At 50.0% G+C, this 18,205-nt stretch overlaps 1 protein-coding gene across 1 annotated transcript in view; it reads left to right on the plus strand.

Moving 5' to 3' along the window:
• Positions 1-789: 789 nt before the first annotated feature.
• PKP1 (plakophilin 1) overlaps positions 790-18,205 on the plus strand; it is a 42,042-nt gene continuing 24,626 nt past the window's right edge. The window contains exons 1-3 of the mRNA XM_009866643.1: positions 790-991; positions 7,822-7,922; positions 17,296-17,720. Of these exons, the coding sequence (XP_009864945.1) occupies positions 790-991; positions 7,822-7,922; positions 17,296-17,720 (728 nt within the window). The remainder of the gene's footprint in view (positions 992-7,821; positions 7,923-17,295; positions 17,721-18,205) is intronic.

Genomic DNA, 18,205 nt, shown 5'->3' on the forward strand with positions numbered 1-18,205 from the left:
ACACAGCAGCACCGTGAGGTCGGCAGGACCCTCCAAGACCCCTCCTGTAGGTGTGACCCTGCAGTCCCGGGCTCAGTGTGGTGGTTTTGCAACCTGTGAGCGCAGAGGAAGTTTTTTGCTCATGGGGAGCTGGACATCTTGACCCAGGAACATCTTGGCAGGACGGAGGCTGGACCCCTGGGTAGGAGCGATGCTCCTGGGACCTGTGCAGCGCTGCCTCCTGCTAGCAGTGGCGTCCCCGGGCTCTTGGCACCAAGACAACTTTTTGATCCAGTTTAGACTAAGGGAAATAATAAAATACAAGATGAGCAGGCTGTGTGGGAGATCCTCCAGCCCTCCGGCTGCCGAATAGCACCGGTTCCCTACCCGGACTCACAAATCTTCACCCGTGAGTCCTCCACAGTGAAGGGGACGGCCATGTCCATCCCCAACCCTCACGCCTCCCAGCCTTGCCCACTCCCCTCGACCCGTCCCTTTTCGGCAAAGGCCGAGGCAGGCAGATTTGGGGCAAGGGCAGGAGGGAGCCGCGAGCGAGCCGCGACGGGGAGCGCGTGGGTGTGTGCAGGCAGGGCTGTATATCCAGTCTGGCAGAGGGTGTGCCTGCTCACACGCCGGGGACCTGAGCTGGGAGCAGGAGCCCTGAGACACCCTCGGCTGGGGGACGTATGGCAAGGAGGGGTTCGGGAGATTAACCCCAGCACAAGACGCGTTTGCTGTTGCCTTGTGTCGTGCGCGGTCAGGTGAAGTGCAGCCCCCTCTCCCCCCCAGCCCCAGGGTCTGCGTGCAGCCATGCTTCACTCTCCGCTGAAAACAGCGTTGGCGTATGAGTGCTTCCAAGACCAGGCCAGCTCCACTCTGGCTCTGCCCTCGGACCACAAGCTGAAAACTAAGGGCACGGGAAAACAACGGGTTCAAGAGCAAGTGATGATGACGGTGAAGCGGCAGAAGCAAAAGTCGTCTGTGTCGTCCAGCGTGGGCCACTCCAACCGAGGTAAAATGCCACCACGCTCCGGACAGCAAGGGGGTCCCTTCTGGGGACAGAGCAGGTGCTATGGGGTGCTTTTTATCTGGGGGGGACAGACTGGTTTGCATCTCTCTTGGGTGACCCTGGGCAGGGGATGCCGAGGTCTTCCTCACTGGATGGAGGAGTTAGGACAAGATGTGGAGCTGGATGCATCGACTCCCTTCCCAGTGGAGTGATCTCCCTGGAACGCTTCCATGTTCCTCGTCCCCGAGGCACCCAGACATTTCGGTGTGGTGCCATTAACCATTTGTTCCCTGGCTCTAAAGCTGGAGTGGCTGCCTAAATATTTCCTCTACGAGTGTCCCCATGGTTGGAATCCTCCACTAACTCTGTCCCCTCCTGTGGATGGCCAAAGCCAACAGTGTGGCTCTCCCACCGAGCTGTGGGGCTGGGAGCTGGGGCTCAGCTGTCTCCTGAGCATCGCAGTGCGTGGAGAGCAGGCAGCAATGCCCATGCCCAGGGACAAACTTGAGCTGGGGATTCGCCTCTGAAGATCCCAACGTGTCTCCCATCTGCAGGCTGAGAAGTTTGGGAGCTTCTGGGGCACCCCAGCCTGAGTGTTAGGAAGGAGAGGAGGTAGGAGGAGAGATGTCCCTTCCTCAGCGCGGTGCCCGGCACTGGTGCAGGGGGGATGCTGCACAGCCCCCTCCGTTTTGCAGATGGGTAGAAAGGGGCCAGGCAGCTGATCCCACCTCCACGCACTGAAGCTGTGCAGTAGAAAGCAAGCTATCAGCTGCGTCCTGGTGCCACGTTTCCTGCTGGAATACCTTCCTCTTTGGGTCGAGGCTAGGCAAATGGTTTTCACTGTTCTTTTGGCTGGAGAAAGCGCATTTGGAGGTAAACCTCAGCTTTCGCCAGCTGGGAGCTGCAAACCCCGAAGGTTTGTGCAAAACCTCCTGACTTTCCAGGGTGCTTTTGCCAGCAGCCGCAGTGAGCTCAGTGCCCTGGCTGAGGCTTTGGGGAAGAAGGGGATCCGGGGCTGGGACGGAGCTGTTCGGCCACGTCCGTCCGTCCAGAGTGAGCAGGATGTTTGCCGGAGAGCTGGGTGAGCCAGGCCAGTCTCTGCCACCTCTTTTAGGCACTATGGCTTGCCTGGAAGCTTTTCCAAGGCGGATCGTGAGGCTGAGGTCAGCACTGGTGAGGTGTCACGGTCCAGACATATTTTGGGCTGCTTTACCAAGAGAAGCTGGGTGGCAGCAGTCTGTGAAGGGTGGAGGTGATGCTCTTGTCAAAGCCATCCTGGCTGTACGTGTTGTAATTGCTGTGAGGGAGGGAACGGAGCAGCTTCATAGTGGATGGCATGTGTGTGGTGACCCAGCGCTAAACCTCTGCTTTCCCTCGTTTTTGTGCTTTTGTGGACATAGACACTAAGTGGTGGAGGGAGGACAGGGCAAAGAATGCTTTCTTCTGCAAATCTCCTACCTCAGGAGGGTTTGTTTCTTAAGGTGTTATGGTGCCAGACAAGACAAAATAAGATAGAAACCAGGATAAGATGAGAGGCTCTGGCTGGGGACTGGGGCACTGGCAGCCTCCTTTCCCAGCGGAGGGTATTCCAAGGAGAAGTGGGCAGAGAGATGTCTCCCACTGCTGCCCATGAATAAAGAGGCAGGGGAGACAGAGGGGTGTTATTTTGCTGGGAGAGGAGCCCAGGTGAAACCTCTGGGAGGAAAAAAAAAAAGAAAGCAAGCAAATTCTCAAGCTCTCTGCTTGACAGGCTGAAGCTAAACCCCTCCTCCAGACATTTTTGGAAGTGCCTGGGAATGGGATTTGCGTGGAAATGTGGAATTGCAGCTCTGGTTTCTGTGTCCCAGGGAAGCTGAGTCACATCCAGCTCCCAGGAGCTGCCTCCAAACTTGGGGCCGAGGCCGTCCCACTCCCACCACGGGGAGGCTGGCCAGCACGAAGGTCTCAATGGCTGATTCACTCTCTCAGAGCATTTCTGGGTGGAATCTCGTAAGGGGAAGAAGCTGCCATTTGTTCTCAGGGTGTTCTGTGGGTCAGGCTAAACTTTCAAGTATTGGTTTTTACTGCTGTTTGTCCAAAGATTAGCTGAGCTAACAAGAAGCCCAAATATTTCCTACAAACACATTGCCTGAGCCTGTCGGGTGCGAATGTGCCTGTTCAAATGCTCCTCCAACATCTCCCTGCATCCCCCCACGGTCCCTCAGCGATGTTCCTCAAAGACAGCTCAGGTCGGGGAACTCACAAAGCCTCTGGATAAACGTTCGAGTGCTTTGTTCCTTCTGCACCCAGACAGCTGCCTCTGTGTGTCTGGTTAGGTGTTGGTCCGGGTCCAGCCGTCTGCTGCTGCATTTTGATCTGTGGTTCCCCCAGCTTCAGAAACGTGTGAGCTTGTGTGTGTAGGACAGGGAGCACGGACATGGACCCCTCCTGCACGTAGCAGGGGTGGGGTATTCCATGACTGGAGTTTCTTTAGAGGGTCAACAGACATCCCCTCAATATCCTGCTAATGGATGGACACATAAAATTAGTTGGTCAATTGGAGTCCAGCAGATCAAGGTGTTGTGGTCCCTCTCTGAGGATCTGGTGTCGCAGCAGGGCAAGGTGATCCACCTGGGCTCAAACTGGTGTGTACTGGGGTAGGGCAGTGAGCAGAAACCAGCTGGGAGCAGCATAATCCTGTGCCCACAGTGGGGCTTTTTTCTCCGCACAGCGCCTGCGGGTGTTTCCAAGGTGGCTGCAGAGCTCTAGGTCTCTGGAATCCGCTCTCCTTGGGCTTTGGGTCTCTGGGGTCTGCCCTAGGGCATATCTGCCCGTCTCACCATGGGTATAACCAACTGGACGGTTCCCTTTGGATTTGTGAGTAACGCAGATTTCCAGGGAAAAATGAATTTGGGTGGCACAGCAAAAGAAAAGGCCAGGCCAAGCCGAACCAGCTCCTTGTAGCCAACAGCGCTGGTCTGCAACGTCCTCTGGCTAAAGAAAAGTTTTGCCAGTGACTCGTCACCGGCTGGCAGGGCACAGTGAGGAGCAAAGGTCTGAGGGAACCCAACCCAGGAGTGTCGCATCCAACTGTCTCGTGGCTGAGCTGCGATTTAGAGGATTGCTATGCTGGCTGTGGCTGCAAGGGGATCAAAATCCCACCCAGCTCTAATGAGGGTCATTACTCTGATGTGAAGAGGAGATTTTGGGGATAGTTAATCTTTTGAAGGCTTCTGTAACTAAGAATGAGTGAAAACCATCCACTCTTCCACAAAACTTAGATTATTGGTATAGAAAAAAAAACAACAACCCACACCAGAAGCTTTTAGCTCACAGGCCAGAAGGCAGAAATGAAGTTTTGTCATTCCTGCAAGAACCTCAGCTTCTGGGATTTCACTGACACTCCTAGGAGGCATCCAGGCTTCTCTTTGTGCCTCCCACAGGCCCTCTTCTCTTACTACGTTTTTCCTATGTTTAATCATCCTTATTGTTTTAAAGCCGTGCATAGTTTATTATTTAACTTGTCTAGCCTGCACTACCAGTGACTGGTTCTTGTCTTGCCTTTCCCTGCCACAGATTAATATTTATTAATGTGCATCCCTTTCCTCAACCCTTTCTGGTAGCTTCATGTGTCCGGCTGAAGTCTTTCACACTTGTACTTGAAAAATGGCACTTGTAGCACCATCCTCCTCCTTGTCCTCCCTCTCTTAGCTTCAAGGGGTGTAAAGTTGCCTTTGAAGGCACTAAAAGCCTCACCAATTGCAAATCTTACCAGTTAGAGTTGCTTTCTGCCCTCATGAACTGGTCCCGCTGAAGTTGGACAAGATTGGAGGTCGACCACATTTTGAAGGAGAGGCTTTGGGCCAATGGCAATTTGGGGATGGGAGAGAGGGGCACCTATGGGGCCCCAGGGTTTTTTTCTGCCCTCCAGCGCAGTGGCTGGGAGGCTGTGCCCATGCTTTCCCCACCCATGATTTTCCTGCCTCTTTCCCATCCGTTGCTGACTACTAGTAGTGTGGTTTGAATCAGCTCTGTGTTTGTCCAGGTGCCCCAAGTGGGCACTTCAGAGACCTCAACAGCCGCTCGGGTGATGACAAATGGGACACAGACCTATGGACGTAGCCAGTAAAAAAGCACCAGGGAGGCATCTCCCTGAAAGAGCATTTCCACCCTCTACCAAAATCTTTTTGTTTTCTGAGAGTTAGTCGGTTTTTATCACAAATTCTCAGCTCGTATGGACTTTACTCTTGAGGTGGTTGAGAAGATGAACATCCTTCCTCTGCCCAAGGGCTGGTGATACACCTCCAAGCTGGCTCTCAAGATGAACCAGGCAGAGAAATGTCTAAACTTGCAGGACTAAACAAAGATGACGTTTTCTTTAGCCACCTAAAATCCCCCGGATCTTCCTGGCCTTCAGACTGAAGTCTCCAAACAATAAATCACAGTTGCGTGGCGGCAGGAGAAGCACCTTCTCCAACCAGCAAGGCAGCTTTAAAATGCCTTGAACGTTTGAGGTTAGATATAATCATATATTTGTAAGCTCTTATATACAAGTTCTTGGAGGCGAAGAACTGAAGAACATATCCTTGCATGAGCCACCTGGTCTCTTGAATTTGGCCATGTAGTGGTGAATTTACACAAGAAAATTAGAGACGTGCCTACACTGGCTTATTTTTGGTGTCTTCTTGCTCAACCTCTAAATCTTTAGTGCAGTGCAGGGCGAGAATGGATCCTGAGAGGAAAAACATGGTCCCCAGGGAGGACTGGTCAGGTTAACCTATGAGTCATGTCCAGAAACTCTCTTCCAACTGCTCCCTCACAGTGTCAGCAAAATGCTCCCAGGTGCTCCCGCCTGCAGTTGCATGATGTTTGCACAGAACAAGAGGTTGGCTGTAAGAAGGAATTCCCAGGAAACTGTCACCATGGGAATGTTTTATCTTTGTGTTCAGAACTATTTTGATTAATTAACTTTGTCCCCTGGTGCATCACCTGGCCCAAAGTTACCGTTTCAAGCCCTGCCTTGCTTCTGCTGAAGCCCAACACTAACGGCCAAAGCCTGGAGTTTCTGGGGAATCCCAGGGTGGGGAGGGAAGCACAAGGCCAACAGCACAGCTGGATTGTATCTCCAGTTGTGTGTCCATGGGCATTTCCTTGCCTTATCAGCAAGTTTTGTGCAACTCAATACACGTGAAGCAATCAGGGATGGAGAGATATTAGTAGGGAACAAAGCCCAACCAAGTCTCTAGACTATGGGAAATGAGATCCTGTGGTTTTCTGCACAAGCGCAGGGCTGTGGAGCTGCTCTGCTCTTGCTTGTTCTGCATTCAGTGATGTCCTTCAGATGCTGCCGTCCGTGCAATCCTGCTCCTCTCTTGTTGACAATAGAAAGCAAATCTCATTATTTATACTGCATCTACGGGAATTGTCATCCTGAGAAAATGCAAGAATTTTTAGCCACAAACCAAATCATCATAACAGGTTCTGGATGCCTCAGGCAAGGCAATAAATTAGATTTATTCCAAGGATCAGTGGCTGCAGAAGACCTGAGTGGCTTCAGGGCCTTTGTGGTCGAGCTTATCCAGTTTATCTAAGAGATGAGTCTTATCAAACAATCAGAGAGATTAGGATATTTCTGACATTACCCACCAGTTTAGGTGCATAACTTAAGACAGGTAAGTCCTGATTTTGTACTTCGTTAGACATTCAGAGCTTCCCCTGGAAGTTAATTGGAGTGTAGGGTTTGCACTTCCTCATAACGGGACTTGGGATGCCACAATTATTGAGCACTTCTGAAAACGAGACTTAAAGGACCTTAAACTCTTTTGGACCGTCTGAAGGGGACTAAGGCAATTCCAATGTGGAAAGAGAATGACTCGCTTCATTTTTTCTTCTAGGGATGAGTGTAGCATTGAGAAAAATACTTGTGGGTGGGATCTAAATATTTCACTGCCAAGGGCTGTTGGGGAAGGACAGCTGGACGAGCTTTTAGTCTGCAGTGGGTAGATCCAGACACTCCAGATAAAGCACTGGGAAACAGTAGAAATGGCTGATGGTGTCCTCCTGATTGAGGATACCTGCATCTTTACAAAAGGTATCTGAGATCTAGTCTCACATACCTCACCCAAAAATAATGACAGAGCATAATACATTTTCAGCAAAAGAAACCACAAATCCACTGAGTTATCTTTTAGAGGCTAGAGGTGGAACTTTAAGGCAGTGCAATTATTTTTTTTTTAGTGTTTGACTATTTCAGATCCCCCGTTGTTAAATAGACTTGATCATCACTTACCCATCGTGTTTGTTATGTACTATTTATTGAATTAGTAAGCCTTGCTGAGGCTGCTTGTGTTGATGTGATTTTAAGTATTCAGACCAGGAAAGCCAGTACTGGTGAAAGGAGAAGGTTTTGTCTTCAGAGAAGAGGCAAAGTTATTTACCTCCAAGTCACAATAAAGGAAGCACGTTCCGGGTTCTGACTTTCCAGGATGTGTAGCACAAAGTACCATCTGCTTCCTCTCATACAGCAAAGACCTGAGACATTGGCTGGTCTCTGACTCTGTCTGCTCTTGTCCGCTGCAGATTTTATGGCACTTGGTCTTTTATGCTGAGAACCTTAGGCTGTTGCTGGTGTTCTGAGGGCTGGACTTCCCAGGAGCTCTTCTGAAATGAGCATCTACAGGTTGCCTGCAATGGCCAGGGCTCAGCTAACTCCCTGTCTTTCCCACGTTCCTGTTAAGGTTTCTAACTCTGTTCTTCTTCAGTAACTAAACCCACTGGAAAAAAGGGCTCTATGCTCTGAAGACATGCCTGCTTGGACTGTTTTCTCCTGCTGACCATGCTTTTTCTGTTTACAGGTTCCATGTACGATGGTTTAGCTGATGGTTATGGCTATGGGACCTCCCGGGGCAGCTATTACGCCAAAACCCAGACAGGAAACAGCAGCTGGGGGTATCCGGTAAGGCGCTCTTTTATCTGGGAACTGTGGCATACTCTTGAGTTACCTGCCTAGAAAGCATCTCTAGCAGGAGCACTCACGTACAAGGTCATGGCACTTCAGAAACTCACCCGAGAGAGGTGATGCGTGGCCATGGCTGTCTTAGAAAATTATCCAATGCAGTGGAAGGGGATGATCGAGGACCCTATATCTATGTTGTATGTAGCTGGGGAATTATTGTGGACAAGATTCAATCTGGGTTTGTGGATTAGTTTGGAGCTGTCTGAAGGATCAGTTGTGGGTTCGGGCTCTTACGACTCAGTTCAGTTTGGAGCACATCCATTGCTCACTTGGAAGTTTCTCTCTTTGTTCCCATGTGCCAAAACTTCTCCATGAACAACGTTAATGTGGTTGAGTGGTTTATGATCGGGGGATTTGCATTATAACCCTGTTGCTATCACCAGCCTCAGTGGTAGTGCAGACCCTTGGGAGAGATGTGGTCCACTTCTCCCATAGTGATGTCTGAAGAAAATACTGGAGATTGCCAGAAAAAGCACAGGTGAAGTAGCACTTGTCTTTGTGCAGTCTGGGTGTACACATTCCACAGAGGTCTTGGTCTTGTCCTTGGTGACAGACTTGGTGCACTGGGAACCTCTCTAAATCGCTCCGTTGTCTACTGGGACAACTTGTGCTCGTGTTGCCCCTCCACCTCACACCTGTATTCTGTTCTTCCTTGGTTTTCATCAGCTATAAAGTAGAAAGGAGCAACTCACAGATCTGCAATTTGAATACAGGGAAAAAGAAAAGGCTCCTTTCAACAGCTCTGAGACTGTGAAGCAGCTCCTGTCAACCATCAAAGGGCTGAACCAGTGAAGGTGCTTATGTTGGCTTCAAGCACACAGGCAGAGGGTTATCTGTTGTCTTTCTTAATGGCCTTGGTGTAGCACACTCGCTTCAAGGCAGCGACGTCACTTGCTAGGTTTGCATCACGAGGTTTACTGCCTACTGCATCTTCAGTAGGAAGGACTGGGAGCACTGGCGTGTCTTTGAAAATTTTATTTACAGACTGTTGACTGTTTCAATGTCCTTTGCTGAGCTGGTTAAATCCCACACAGGTGTTTCTACCTGGTCTAAGACTAAAAGGGGGACTTATGAAGGGCCAGAGCAGAGGTCCATCTGGTCAAGTGTCCTGTCTCTGTCACCAAAACAGTGATGGGTCCCTGCAGAAGGGTCTAAGGATGATAAGCAGGCAGTGATGCATCCCAGATTGTTTTTGTGGCTACCAGAAATCTTCAACTGAGGGACATTCTGAGCCAGAAGTAGAGTTTCTGAGCTTCGTAAATCAGATGATTGTGATGCTTTATTCCCATGATAAATTGCTGTTTGTCCGTGACGATTCCTGAATGGAGTCTGTTATGTTTTGTCTAAGCAAAACTGCCCTGTTCCAGCCATTCCAGTAGTTTGTAGCTGTTTTTTTATTGTTGTTAAAGAGAGAGGAAGCTAAGCCCCAGCTCTGCAGTTGCCCCTCCAGCTCATGCTCGTGCTGGTGAGGTGCTGCTGCATCTGGTGTTGCTGGTGTGAGGATTATTGTTTAATTTTGTTCATTCCTGATCTTCTGCCCAACCACTACAACACCTAGACAAATACTAGGTAGTTAGAAATGCCCCTGGCTGCTGGGGATTTCAGTCCAGCAGTGTTGGTGTTCTGGTGAACAGCAAGAGGGTTATGAAGTTCAGGACCTCCACGAGACATCACAGGGTACCATGGCCACAGCAGTTCAGTCGCCTCTGGTTCTCCACGGACTAACACAGCTCACAGCTTTTCCCTGAAGGACCCTGCTGCATTTACTGTTGAGGGAAGGTCTTTCAGTAACTGTCTTACAAGCCTTTCATTCTAGAACTTTTTGGCAAAGGTGTTCAGGACCTGGTTGACTTTAGAAAGAAAAGGACTGGGACTTGAGAAGGATTCACAGCAAACTATGTCTTACCTAACTGTGTCTATCTGAAAATCAGCCATTTAGTCTTAACGAGTCGTCTAGACTCCTCCCATAGCCAACAAAGAGAGAGGTACGAGGAGGTGATTCATCTCCTCTATCTTGGAGATCTGTCAGGTCAGGATGAATCAGCCCCTCTGGATGCCTATCTCCTTCCACAGGTAGCTGGATGGGAGCAGTCATCTAACAGGCAGATGACTGCAGTTAGGGGCGATGAGTCCCAAGTGCCATTGGCACATTGGAACACATAACCTCAAGCCTAAATCTGCTTAACAAGCTTAACAGACATCATACTCCCCAACCACACCGAGGAACCTCCTCCATGTTGCTTCTTCCAGAAAAGTACTAAAGGTTTACATACACCCATGACCAGCCTCCACCTCACGTTAACTTTAACTTTTGTCTGCAGGCCTATTTGAAGTCTGTGCGGGTTGTAGGCATTCTAAAAGATGCTTCCTCTTTGTAATTCCAAGGTTGTCAGACATGAAAACAAAGATAAAGCAAATCTGGTTTTGAAGACAAAATTGCTGGACTTCTTTCCAGCCGGAGCTGGTGCTGTGAATGTTTCTGGGAAGTCACAAAGTGCTTTGAGATGCACGGGCAAATTCAGGTATTGCAGGGAAATGACCCGGTATAGTACTCAGGAAAATTACTTACTCTTAATACTTCTGGAGTTAAAAAGGTGTTATAGGCAATCCATGTCCGTGTTGTTGCTCCACAGCACCTGCGACTTAGACGCTGCTCTTAGATCACCTTAATCTAAGGCACAGCTTTAGATGGTGACTCCAAATGCCAGGAGGTATCCTGTCTCACTCACAGCTCTTAAAAACTATTATTCCTGACTTCCCCCTTTTGTCTTGTTTGGTGTCTTCTTGGAAATCTCAAACGTTTTGCTTCAGAGATTTCATCCCAGCCTTCCCAACCAAGTGATGTTCAAATGCTAGAGCAAGAAAATGAGGAAAAGCTCTCAGCCAACATTCTGATGAAAATGTTTGATTTATCCATCACTAAAGGCTATCTTCTGTTGATCCCTCTCATGGAGTGCCTTGGTTGTAGCATCACTGTAACTGCATCAGTGTGAGTACCTACTCATTATCAGTGTAGGTGACACCAAAACCAGTGGGACCACTCCAGAAGCGGGCACTCTGAGGACAGCAAGTTTGCTCTGGGCTGCAGCGTTTCCTTGGCTCATGTGTCAGGAGTTGGCTCAGCCTTTGGGGATGAAGTCCCTTGTCCCACTTCCACAGTGACCATAGTGGGATGCAGTAATGGGTGTGTCAGCGACTGCAAACCCCTCTGTGTTAGCTGATCTTTCAATCCAGGTTGCTGTAGAGCCCAGAAGACCCTTAGAGACATTTGTCACCCCACTGACCAATGGAAGTTATGAGTGGCCACCGGTTCCCAAAGCCATAGGAGCTGGCTGTGCTGTGTGCTGGTGTAAGGCCTGAGCAGTGCCTGAGGTCCCACAGGAGGTACAGTGCTGAGTACAATCTACACAGACAAACCAGAGGGACGTGCAAGTAAGTTAAACTGGGGACCTAGAGTAGTGCAGTCATAGAATGGAATAATTTGGTTTGGAAGGTCGTCTAGTCCAACCGCCCTGCAGTGAGCACTGACATCTTCAACTAGATCAGGTTGCTCAGAGCCCCGTCTAACCTGACCTTGGGGATGAGGCTTCCTCCACCTCTCTGGGCAACATGTTCCAGTGTTTCACCACCCTCACTGTAAAGGATTTCTTCCTTGTCCTTGGTCTAAGCAGGAGAAGTCTCAGCATGAGCCGCACCTTTGACACCTCAATACCACCCCAAAACTGGGATCTGCTCAGCAGTGGGCTCAAAGCCACTGTCCCATGGGTGGCTTGTGGGTTGCAGTGAGTGTGCTCTTCACCCCAGCTGCAGGACAAACAACTTTGGAGACGTGCGGCCAAACCCCAAGCACCCAGATCTGCCAACAGTGATTTGAAATCATATTCCAAAGCTCTCCACTTCAAATATTCCGTTGCTCTTGGATGGTTTCTGAAATTACACCACTGGGTCATCAAATGGTCTTTGAAGAAGTGGGGATTGTGTTGTTTTTCATCTGTGACCAGTAGAAATATTTAGGGGGTGTCATCCACATGGAGCTGACCTTAGCTTGGGGCTTGGGTGAGCAATGTTTCTGAGATCTTTTGAGGTCCCTTCCAACCCCTAACATTCTGTGATTCTGTGACTGATTCTATGATTCTGTGATGAGAGCAGCCCCATTCCCAGACCAAGGAATATTTGGTACATCTGGCCCTGCTCCGATTGAAGCAGTTCACTGGGTTGGCTCTCGGCACATAACAGCTGGGCCACCAGTGCTGTCCTCAGGCTGGGGTCTCGGGCTCAGCGCTGCGCCGGCCCGCCAGCTCGGTTTCTGTAGCAATCACATCCGTTACAGCACTAATGAAAAACCGTGCACTTTGGTGATCCCTCTGCGCTAGAGACTGTATGTAGATTCTTAAACAAATGTTCTCTGTGGGAGAACGCTGCGGAGCTTTCTCTCCCAAATGCGTTATCTGCATGAGAGGTGATTGCCACGAGACAGGGACACTCCCTGGTCCTCCCTGCCTGGCTCTGCCTCAGTGGACAAAAATCTCTCCTCCTCAGCAGATGCTTCATTCCATAAGGATTTCAGGACAAAATTTGTCATTTGCTGTGATGACACATTCAAGTTTGAAAGAACCCTACGAAGCAGCATGGTTTGGGCAATCTTATCAAAGAAAACAAAGATTTATAGTTGTCGTGCGTCATTGCTGGGTCAGCCCTTGGTCTCCCTGTGAGGTTTTGCAAGAGGCTTTATGCTTTGGAGCAGCAAGTTGGACATTACCTTCCCCAGCCAGAACAAACTGAACCATCAAGACCTAAGGCTCAGCTGCGTAAAGAACCAGATGAAAAAGCGTACGGAAAGGCAGCACCCACGAGAGGTGGGACAGAGTGTTTCAGAAATAGATAAACAATACATTTGCTGGTTTTGCAATTTTTCTCCCTGCCGTGGAGTGCGTAGCAGGCAACAGCGAGAGGATTTCGCAAGTAGCATCAGGAGTTTTCCCCACCCATCACTCAGGGTGGGACGCTGTCATGTTGCATCGCCTGTGCTTTGCCCTCCAGCCTGGGAGAAACCTGCTCCCTGACGTGTTTATACGGAGTCCTTTACTTCTCTCTGTCTGCTGCTCTAGAAACAAACAAATTGCAAGGGAAAAAAATTAGAGCTGGGTAATGAACTGATCGCGTCCTGAGATGCAGAAGTCAGAAACACCCAGTTATCTGGGAGGGCAGCGCGGAGACGGGAGGGCGATTCCTGGGGCTCTCTGCTTCTGCGTCTGGGAAAGTGGGAGGAGGAGAAGGGCTCCTCCTGTTAAACGAAAGGGCTTATGGAAGAAAAAGGCAGGGAAGGACTCGTAATCAATGATGGGGGTGACGCCGTTTTGGCTTTCTCTCTAGCACGAGCTTTATTCCGGTTGAAGTAAGAGGTTAAAAATATGTATTTACCTGTTGTGTGCAGCTGTTGGGTGTACTTATTGATGTTCCTAAAATGGTCCCATATGGCAGGCTGAGAACTGGTGATCCACAAACGCTTCTTAATTTAAAGGCAGGTCTTTGCTGCCGTCAGTGAAGGAAACTACTTACCCCTCAGACCTCAAAAGAGCACCCGCGCGCTATCAGTGCTCATCTTCACTGCCTTTCCTCCCTGTGCCTCCCCTCCTTGTTTTAATATGAATGCACGGCTCCCCAGGCTTGACCTCCAACACTTAGGCTCGTTTCACAGTAGGGAGGAGAAGTTCAGACTAAAATTCGGGATGTCGGCGTTGGCCGGCTCCACGTGAGCATCCTCCTGTATCCTACGTGTGCAGGGGGCTGCCGGTGGGTGAGGGTGTCTGGCCACAAGGAGAGACCTATTGAGCTATCTCGGATGCTTTGGTGACAGCCTGTGCTCTTCTAAAATGGTTTCCAGAACTTGCAGTGCAGAGGGAATCACTGCTCTCGGTCTCCACCCGGCTTCGAGGGACTTCCTCGTCTTTTCCAGTATTTCTCCACTCAAGGGAGGAGGGGTGGACCTGTCCCACCTCTCCCATGCAAACACCCATTAGCAGTGGGCAGATGCCATCCAGGGTGTTAGGAAATCTGGCTCATTTGTGAGGTTTGAAGGTGAGAGATTGACTATTTCCTTTCGCTGATGCTATTCTGCACAGGCAGAGCTCGCTCTGCACACGTAATGGCATCAGCAAAAGTTAGGAGATGGTTGTCAGATGGCTCTATAAACCACAGACTAGGTAACCGCATCATCTTCACCTTCAGAGATGTCATCACTTCTCCAGACAACAGAGACCTTCTGCCTCGCTGTGCATCGTATCTCCCTGATCGCTGCATCCAGCGAAGAGATGACAACACGGGGATCTCCCTTCCCTTGGCCACGTTTGCGCCAGTGGTAGAAGTGAAGGTCCCTGAGGTAGCCTGGTGAACATCTGATACAGAGACGTAGGTTTTTGTCTGAAAAAGCTGCTCTTAAGGCACAGACATGGCGCTTTGCTGAGGTCGGGGAGCTTGCACAGCTCCATCTGTGCAAGGATTCGGGGAGACTATTTGGCGAGCAGGTCTGAAATCCGCTGAAGCTGGCAGGAGACTCCTCATCGATTTGGAGGCTTTGGATCAGGCTCCTGCTGCAAAGAGGAATTCTAAGATACCAATTAGGTCCGTGCCACTTGAAAGAGATTAAAATGGGCTCAGCCAAGCATCTGGTAGAATCAGCAATAAAAGTCATGCACTGACTTCAGTAATGAGCTTCACATCACACGGGAACTATTTTCCCATGAGTTTGCAAAAGGCTTCCCCGCCCTGCCAGGACCTGCACCGACTTGCCGCTCAGGGCTCCCTGTGTTGCAGAAAGGCGTCTTTCCAAACAGGCGGTCGCTTTGCTTCACCCATCTCAGCGCTGGCAGGGAAGAGGACAATGCTATAGGCCACCATAAAACCCAGCAGGAAATAGAGAATTGATAATTCTGTATGTATAAACACCGACACGCTCACGCCTTCCCTCGCCTGTTCTGCTGGCGGGGAGCCCGTGCGAGTACACCGGAGAGCAAACAATAGCTTTAGATAAATAACGAGCTGGCTCTGCCATGGTTAGCTGAATGGGTTTCAGCAAATGCCCGGGGGCTCCACAGCTCTGCCAAGCTTCTGACAGCCCTACAACATAATCCCAGTTTATACTGACTCATAAAGAAAGACAACGGGGCTCACATCTAACGCGCTGCTGCTCTGTCCTCCAGCTGGGAGCTGCTGGGGCGAGCTCTGCTCTGCCGAGCAGCAAAGTCCACCCCATCCTGGTGCAGACCTGTCCCATCCCTCGCTACTCCCAGGGCTTCTGATCCCAGGAAAATGAATTAAAAATTAGGGAGATATCACCCTTAGAAGGACATACTCACCTGCAGTGGGCTAGACTATGATTTCATGAATGGTCACTTTGCTGTGGGAATTCTGCATCCAAAACAAAACCAGGATGGAGAGAAACTCCGTTCACGGGCATCCTGGAAACTTCAGGTGACTTGCCCCACTGCCAGGGCAGCCCCTGGGACTCATCACATTTACCCATGTCCCTCATCTTTGCTCTTCTCATCGCATGCAAAACCTTCTTCCAAATCCCTGGGAGCTCTGCAGCGTGCATCAGACCTGCCGCCTGCTACACTGCAGTCCCAGCAGGTTTTCTCTCTGTCTTCTGGAGCAAATGCAAAGAGAATTCGCTCTCCTTTTCTCCCCTTCCAGGATTTTGCCTGTTGAGCTGCAAACCTACAGAATGAAATTATGAAAATCACTTCAGACGGGTGCTCAAACGACAGAGCAATCTGGGTGTTGGTGTAGCCGGACGAAGGGTTTCTCCTGGCACACCTGCCAGGTCACCCCTGCTCAGACTTTTCAGCCATTGCTTCTGCAGCAACGTGGGACACGGCAGAGAGGATTCACTGCATTCCTGAAGATCAGTGTGTTAATGGAAATATTTGGCTTAATTAATTAGCATAATGACAATTCTGCACTGTTGGAGAGAGGAATGATGCTGAGTGTGCTCAGGGCTGGGATGAAGTTGGGGCAGAGCAGCGGGACTCGGGGTGAGCCTGCAGAGGATTCTGGTTTCTCTGTCACATGTTGTTTCTAGGTGAGGAAAAAAGGATATTTTTTTCAGTAGCATGAACTGTTGCACCAGGCACAGGCTTTTCACATCTTGTGCCTTGAACCTCCATGGACATAACAAGGTGCCAGAGTTGACTTTTCCCTTCTAGCCCAAGGGACCCTTGGGTGGCTTTTGCAGAAAGAGTAACTCAGAGTAACGCTGCTTGAAGTCCAGTGAGGGAAAAAAACCCCCTTGGTTCAACAAGGGACCACGGACGATCTTTCTTGAGATAAACCAAAGGGGGACAGTTTTATTCTTAGTCTTTTTTTTTTGCCTGTTTGCTGTATGTCTTTGAGATCTGCTTACCAGTGTGCCGAGGGGAATGCAGAGAAAAAACCAGCATGGATATAGATTTATTTGTATTCCTTTCATAACTTAGTGACTTGTCTCTCACTTGGATACAGCCCTGAAGGTTTCCAGGTGCCAGTGTTGACATCCAGAAGGTTTAGTGTTGCAAAAGAACAGTGGATTGAATCCTGGTGCAATTGGGGCACATCTGGCGGGCTTTTGATGAAGTGGTGAAGATATTTTGAACTGAGGGCAGACCAGCTAAAGCCTTTCTTCATTTGATTAATTGCAGTTGTTTAATTTACTGTCTTTTATTCTCTTTTTTTCCGCCTGACTTAGTAATCTCAATCCTTATTGTTCTCAGAACATCCCATTATATGAGCTGATCCTACACACCTTGTACCTCATAAGCAGATACTCATTGTCTCCGCTTGTTTCTTGGCACAATGAGATTCAATACCTTCTTACTGATTTTTCACTCCTTTCCTCCCTTCCTAAGGAACTTAGAGATGCAAAGGGAAAAGAACAGCATAAGGAAATCAGAAATAAATGCAAGCAGAGCCAGAAGGTCAGAATAGGGTCTCGTTCTCGTCAGGGCAAGAGATGTGATGTGAGTGACTCTAATCACGGGTAGGGTTAGACGCTGTATGTTGGAAATGAGGCATTTTCTCCAATGCCAGAGTCAGGTTTGAGCTTTCAATTCTACTTTCAGGCTCCTGGATGCCTGTTCACTAAGTGTCACTAGATTTCAAGGGAGGGGTTGTCACTTTTGCAAGGGCTGCGGGTGGGCTAACCTGGACATTGGGCCATGAAAACACCGAAGAGGCGATTTGGTAGCCGTGACACCCACGCGGGAGCGGGCTGGGCGATGTCGATGTGCCGCTCAACCCTTTTCCTAATGTTTCTGTCTCCTGTTCTCTCGTTGCCCAGCTGTACAACGGGACCCTGAAGCGGGACGTGGAGAACCGGCGCTACAGCTCGTACAGCCAGATGGAGGGCTGGGGCAGCAAGCACTACAGCAAGGCTGTCTGCAGCCCGGCCAGGGCTGGCAGCGACTACTGCTTCGTGCAGAACATCAAGAGCAGCCGCAGCGAGCCCGACCTCTACTGCGAACCGCCCCGGGGCACGCTGAGGAAGAATCAGATGGGGGGCCGGGCAGAGCACAAGGCGACCTTGAACCGCCAAAGCATCTACAGCAGCTGTAGCACCCAGCAAGGAACTACCAGGACAAGTAAAAAAATGCCAACGCGGGCCCTCTCCTGCCCCTCAAGCAACAAGCCCGACGTGGTCTATGCCCAGCCCATGATGAGCTGCAAGCAGGATGTGGTTTACGGACAGGCTCAGTCCAGCTCCAAGTAAGTCTGCAGCGGTTGGCTGAATCTGAGTAGATGTAGGTGTCTGCTGTGGAGGTCTGGCCATCAGAGCTGGTCACCTGAGCTGCTTTACAGCCCCGGGAGATCTGCTCGTCAGCGCACACCGCGCTTGATCGCATCCTGCAGTAGAGCCTAAAGTGGGTCAGATGAGTCACATGCTGAAAGGGCTCATTTCTTTTCATGGGCTGTGGAGGGAAATGACACGACTGGCTCAGTGTACATATCTCTGCTGTAGCTGTGCGGCGTTGGGCAGACTGATCCCTCAGTCTCTGCGGTGGTGTTGGCCCACAGCTTCTTTGCAGGACGAGGGTGGGGAGGTGAAGAGGGGCACGCCTGATGTGCAATTTGGTGCATCTCCTGGCTGTCACACTGCTTTGATTTGGCAGAAAACAAATCCAAAAATTCACCCGGTTTTGAGGGCATTGGTTCCTGAGGGTCTGTTTCACAGCAGAGCTGAGATCCTGCTG

Source organism: Apaloderma vittatum, unplaced genomic scaffold (genome assembly GCF_000703405.1).
Source record: "Apaloderma vittatum isolate BGI_N311 unplaced genomic scaffold, ASM70340v1 scaffold11483, whole genome shotgun sequence".
In the NCBI taxonomy this organism is placed as follows: Eukaryota; Metazoa; Chordata; class Aves; order Trogoniformes; family Trogonidae; genus Apaloderma; species Apaloderma vittatum.